This window comes from Aegilops tauschii, chromosome 3, assembly GCF_002575655.3.
Source record: "Aegilops tauschii subsp. strangulata cultivar AL8/78 chromosome 3, Aet v6.0, whole genome shotgun sequence".
NCBI classification, from domain to species: Eukaryota; Viridiplantae; Streptophyta; class Magnoliopsida; order Poales; family Poaceae; genus Aegilops; species Aegilops tauschii.
In genome coordinates, this window is record NC_053037.3 from 491,170,657 (window position 1) to 491,177,199 (window position 6,543).

The window sequence follows — 6,543 nt, forward strand, 5'->3', positions numbered from 1 at the left end:
AATTTTTGGTACTTTGATGGCATGCATGATGAAGTAGCTGGACGTTATGTTTGAGATCAAGATGTGTTTTACGTATTGATAGTTTACGATGCATATGATTGATGAATTTAAGGATTGCTAATAATGAGGTACCTGGTTGTGGAAGCGAACATTTAAGGGATGACCGATCACTGTCCGCACACGCGTCCGCGGACATTTTGGGAGCTGCATTTGCTAAGTCCAGCTATAAATGCTCTACGTCATTATTTGAAATAAGATAGCAACAAATATGTCAAAAGTATTCCATATCCATCTTGTGCTCACGATACTTTGGTGGTCGGTTTTATGCTTGATGAATCAACGACTAGGATTAAATTACTCTCTTGCCTCCAATGAACTGACGGAATTCCTAGTCATGCATTATATCTTGAATGAAATGCGGATGTCAGAAAAGGAGAATTCTACTTACTGAGTCGAAGGGGTATCATCCCAGCATTGACTGAAACATTTTGAGATAAATTGGACTGACGCCGAGGTTGGACAACATATAAAGTATCTTCTGAGATAAACGTTGGCTCTAACAGCTGTCTACGCAACGTCACTGTGTCAGAGCCCTGAGACAAAGAGATAGCTTTATACATTAGAACACATTACCATATCAATATAAGCTACTCCATCTGGCCTCAAATAAGTGTACATAAATTTTAAGATAGATTATAAAATGGAGTAAATGCATTGAGAAGGTGCATGTAAAAAGTGAGGAGACAATGTGTTAGGGCATGTATAATAGTTGATAAGATAGTCTTATCTTAAGTCTTGCATGTAATCTAGATATGACAAAAAAAATCTATAATGGGTCATCTCTTAGCCTTATCTTCAATAACTAGTAATTCCTAAAAACGTGGTGAGACGTATTGTGCTAAGAGATCATCTCTTGTCTTCTCTTAAAAAAGAGAAGACAAGCCTTTTCTTATGAGTTCTCTCTCCTCCACTTCATATTTATCCTACATGGCACTGCTACGATAGCACCATTGTACATGCCCTTAAGTGTTATTGTCATGATTCACCTGTGATGAGAGATAAACATTTTTTTTCTTTGAAGTACATTGATTTTTTTGCGAATACGTAAAGATTGCGTATCATTGCATTGATAGGAGAGGTGAAATAGTACAAAGAGACGGCTGCAGTGGCCATGCGTACACAAGTCGGCGCGGGCTCAAGTAGCCGGAGCAGTTAGAGGAGGGGCTGCTCGTCCCCAATACATTGAGCTAGAACCTATCTCTCAGAGATCATGATCGCCAAGCCGTTGGCACCGGCGCTAGCCCATAGGCGAGCGTCTTCTTGAATGGATTGAAGCAGACTCGCAGTGGAGGGTTGCAACTGATCAAAGATGCACCCATTCCGGTGCTTCCAGATCGCCCATGTGGTGAGGGCTATGATGGAGTTGAGCCCTTTTCGTAGAGCTATGGGTGATGTAGAGCAGGCGTCGATCCACCATTCCGCGAATGGTGTGTCCGGACTTGGGATCGTGGCAGTCGATCGGCACCAGGAGAGGACCTCGTGCCATATTTGGCGCGAGAAGGGGACAACAACGAATAGGTGGTGCATGTCCTCGGTGGCCTGGTCGCTTAGAACACACCGGTCGTTGTGAGGCAATCCCCGCCGGGCGAGGCGGTCTGCCGTCCAGCACCGATCTTGCAAGGCGAGCCAGATGAAGACCTTGATGCGTAGAGGGGCCCAGGTCTTCCAGGTAAGCTTCCATGAAGCGTCAGTCGTAGAACCATGGAAGAGGCTAGGTAGCAGGACTTGGCAGAGTAGGCACCGGACTCTGTCCACTTCCAGTGCAGCACATCCGACCCTGCCGTGAGGGTTGTGTGCTGCAATGCATGCCAAAGGTCGACGTACTGCACGAGGGCGGCCGGGCTGAGTGCGCTGGCAATATCACGCACCCAAGCGTGGCCGGGCAGACCCTCAGCCACCGTCCGGTCGCGACGACATCGTCTAGAAACCATTGAGAATACCAGAGGCGCGAGCTCTGAGATGGCCTTGCCCTTGATCCAAGAGTCGGTCCAGAACTTGCATGAACGGCCATCACGCACCTCCCAGACGGCGGTGGCTCTGAAAATCTGCATGGCCGCCGGGTCGTGAGGGAGGTGTAGCTGACTCCAGGGGCGCGATGCGTCTGTACGCTGGAGCCACAGCCACCGGGTGCGCAGGGCGACACCAGTGCGCTGCAAATCATGAATTCCCATGCCGCCGAGAAAAGTGGGGCGGCACACACGGTCCCAATTCACTCGACACTGTCCTCCACGTGCATCTTTGTGGCTGACCCATAAGAAGCCTCGAATGATTCAGTTAACCCGAGCAAGGATGGTCTTGTTGACGGCGATGGCGACGAGGATGTGGATGGGCATGGCGTAGAGGACATGCCTACAGAGTGCGAGGCGATCCCCGAGGGAGAGCATAGACCCGAGCCAAGTGGAAAGCTTCTTCTCAAGCTTGTCGACGAGCGGCATGAGATTGGTTGTCGAAGGCTTGCGAATGGAAAGCGAGAGGCCGAGATACTTCACCGGGAACTGGGCAATCGGGCAGGCCATCCCAGCCGCGATCGTGGCGATGTGCTCATTGGTGCATCGGATGGGCGAGGCCGAGCACGTGGCGAAGTTTGTGCGGAGCCCCGAAGCCTTGCCGAAGATGTCAAGCAAACAACGAATGGCGGGGATATCGCGGGTGTCGGGGTGGCAGAAAATGTCCACATCATCCGCAGAGGGAAACGCTCAATGCCAGGTGTCTCGTGGTCAACCGCTGGAGGAGGCCTTGCTCAACGGCTCGCTGGAGAAGTGAGTTAAGCACGTCGATGACAAGGACGAAGAGCATCGGGGAAATAGGGTCCCCTTGCCGGAGCCCACATGCATGAAGAATTGGCGGCCCAGGGACGCCATTGACGAGTACCCGCGTGGACGCAGTGGATAGCAGAATGGAGATCCACCCGCACCAGCAATTTCCAAAGCCTAGGTGCCGAAGCGTGTCAAGTAGAAATGGCCACGCCACCGAGTCAAACGCCCTCGCGATGTCAAGCTTGAGAAGCATCCGCGGCATCTTGAGGTTACAAAGAAGTCTAGTTGTTTGTTGGACATGGAGGAAGTTGTCGTGGATACTCCGGCCGGCAATGAACGCGCTCTGATTTGTGGAAACGATCTTGCCCAAATGCGGTGCCAGCCGGAGAGAGAGCGCCTTCGCGAATAGCTTCGCGATATGAGATGAATGAGACTAATGGGGCGATAGTCAAAGAGTGACGCCGCATCCTGCTTCTGAGGAAGAAGAGTGAGGAGCGCCTCATTGAGCCACTGGAAACCACGCCCGTTGAGCGCGTAAAGTTTGTCGAAGACGGCGCAGATGTCATGCTTGATCACGTCCCAAGCACTTCGAAGAAATTCAGCGGTAAATCCATCGGGACCTGGCGCCTTCCCGAGCGGCAAGCTCTTGACAGCAGCCCATATCTCATCCTCGGAGAAAGGCGCGTCGAGGCCGGAGAGGTCAAAGGGGCCAGTGTGGACCGTAGAGAGGTCAATGGAGAAAGGGCGCGGCTCCGCCATTCCAAGGATGCTGGTGAAGTGTCCGTAGGCGGCTTCAGCAAGCGCGGCAGGGTCAGAGATGGAGGTGTCCCCCACCTGTAGCTCAAGGATCCGGTTCTTCTGCTTGCGATGGGCGGCGTGCACACTGAAGAACTTCTGGCCCGCGTCGCCGTCCCGCAGCTAGGATAGCCTGACTCACTGGCGCGAGATCGAACGCTCGAGTGAAGCAAGGCCCAGGTAGGCCCCTTTGAGGCGTCGACGCAGCCAAGCCTCGGCTGGGGAGAGGGGTCACAAATCCTGAGCCGCATCAAGGCGTGCAATCAGCTCGCGAGCAACCAAAAGCTGTTGGGACACGTCCCCAATCTTCTTCGTGCTCCAGCTTTGAAGGCGCCGGGCGGTGGCCTTAAGCCGCACAACCAAGCGGCAGAACGGGTCCGGCTCATCGTCGGCGGTAGCCCACGCCTCGAGCATGACCTGCATGTAGCCATCGGTGCGCGGCCATAATCTCTCGAAGTGGAACCTCTTGGTGCCTGGTGAGCGCGCGGTGCAGTCCAAGAGAAGGGGCGCGTGATCAGATGCTGCGGAGGAGAGGCAGCGGAGCATGCAGTGCGGGTGGAGCGCCTCCCACGCGGAGTTGCAGAGGACCCTGTCGATGCGCGTGAGGGTCGAAGTGCCGCGCTCACTCGACCACGTATAACACCTCCCATGCAGGTAGATATCGCGCAGCTCCTCATCGGCGAGAAAGCGGCGGAAGCGGGACATGACACGATGATTGAGTCGGGAGTTATTCTTGTCCGCTGCCCCTGTGATCATGTTGAAGTCGCCTCCAAGGATCCAAGGGCTGGCGCGCAACGAGCGGACCTCGCAGAGGTCACCGAGTAGATAGAAGTATACTATTTTGTGGATAAATTTTCAATGCTAAATGTACTTATTTGAGGATGACGGGAGTAGGTGCCAATTAGGGTTGAAAGAAACTTACAGAGACAATATTGGAGAGTGTATCCAGATAGTCTGTGAAATTCAAAGGGGAAGACAGAGCAGGGAACAATTCACCCGAAAGACCTGCCGTTCAAATGCGCGAACATATTTGATTAACTTGAATTATGAATGAAACTAAGTATATATCATCTCCTACTGTAACCACGACAGATGACATACTTTCGGTGAGCGAGCGGTTGCTTCCGGTGACGAGGAAAGCAGCGGGGCAAGACCTGGTTACCCGGCATGTGGGTTCAGGCAAACCATTGGACGGCTGGGAGGCGGTCCGGACGGCCCGGGACTGAGGCCGGGGCACCTGAATCAGGGCCGGCCACCGTGGCGGGCTCAGGATCTGACAGTAAGCGACCTGGTCTGGCGTGGAGTGCTGGGCGCCGCACTCTGTCCTCCTGCAGCTCCCGTCGGCGGCCGTGTCGACACACGCGCAGCCGCAGCTGTACTTAGACGGGTCAATCCTGTTGTCGATGGGGCGCTGCATCAGGACCAGCAGCACGCAGACGAGGATCGGGTAAACGGTGATACACGCGTTCGTCTTCAGGTTCCTCTTCTGCAGCAGCCCGCCCAGCACATCAAACAAGACAACCAAGTCAAATGGCAAGGCGAAACAAGGCCATGCACGCGCTAATTTGCATCTCCATGCATGAACCGTATACAATACTCACCAAGATTCACAACCATATCGTCGTACCGCACGGATATAATTAAATAAACGACGGAACCCAGAAACGGGGGAAGAGAAGGGGCACCTGGAAGCACAGGTTCTTGCGGAAGAGGGCGTTGGCCTGCGTCGCGAAGCCGGCGGGGCCCCTCGAACCGGTGGACGAGTCCATTGCTAGACTTGGAAGAAGCTGAACGAGCTGCTAACTAGCAACTCTTGGTTTCGTCTTCTCCGGTTTTTTATAGCCTTCAACCTCCCCCCAACTCTGGCTCACGCCGGTTAGCTTTGCCTTTGCAACGGCCCGGTGCAATTCAATATGTTATATGCAGTATCAAAACATGTCAGTTTTTGGTTTGACTTGTGAAGTTTGTCAGAATAAACTACGTGTCCCAACTCATCGTGCCGTTCTGCTGCATGCACTTCTCTAGCATACAATGGGATTGAAACTTTTTTTCCCAGAGGAACATGGTCACGTTCCATGGAGATTTGAGATCTGTGAGGACAGGTGTGTTCAAGTAAAAAATGGCCTCGCACGCCGGGCACTCCGTGGTTGAATTAATGTTGAATCATTGACAGTTAGGCAGTTTTTTTTTTTGGAGGGAAGACAGTTAGGCCGTTGTTAACAAACAGTAAAACAGATGGGAAACGTTTTACGCCAGCGCCGGCCGAAACTTCGGCCGGCCGCATCGCGCTCGTCTATCGCATGCAATCCAACGGCCCGCGTTGATCACATGCAAGTTTGACCAATCACCCACTCAACCTCCTCAGCCTACGTGCGCCTGGGCCCGCCACAGCCCCTTCCTATTTCCTTTTTTCTCTGGTTATTTTCTTCCTCTCGCTCCTTCCTTCTTCTCTTTCCTACAGACAAGCATGGGAGACGACCATTGCTACTACACAGCGGTCTCTACCACATGGCGAGATGCTGCAACCGGTACGCAGCAGAGCTGGAACCGCACACCCGCAGAGTTGCAACCGTGAGCCGAAAAAGTACTGCCCTTTTGCTGGGACCGGCACCGTATTTTTGCTACAACCGGTGTCGCATTTTGCTACAACCAACCAAATTTTTTGCTGGAACCAACTATTGAAACTTCGTTGTTGTTTTTTGTTTTTGCTGGAACCATCGTTTGATTTTGCTACTACCTACGACTTCATTTGCTACTACCGGCGACGGCTTTTTTCTTCGCTAAATCATTCATGAAAGATTATGCAACCCGACGGCGTGCGACAATGTTTATTTATGCTACAAACGACACAACTTTTTGCTACCACCGGCAACGATTTTTGTTACCACCATACGCAGATGTGATTAGCACCATTTTTTTTATTTTTTGCTAC

General features: G+C 52.3%; 1 protein-coding gene across 1 annotated transcript; it reads right to left on the reverse strand.

Annotated features, from left to right (window-relative positions):
- Positions 1-440: 440 nt before the first annotated feature.
- On the reverse strand, positions 441-5,415 carry LOC123497651 (ABC transporter A family member 7-like). The gene is made up of 4 exons (XM_045234290.2): positions 5,297-5,415; positions 4,713-5,097; positions 4,534-4,616; positions 441-593 (listed from the first exon to the last, which is right to left on the reverse strand). The coding sequence occupies exons 1-4, from the start codon at positions 5,378-5,380 to the stop codon at positions 441-443; spliced, it is 705 nt and encodes a 234-aa protein (XP_045090225.1). The 5' UTR covers positions 5,381-5,415.
- Positions 5,416-6,543: the final 1,128 nt, after the last annotated feature.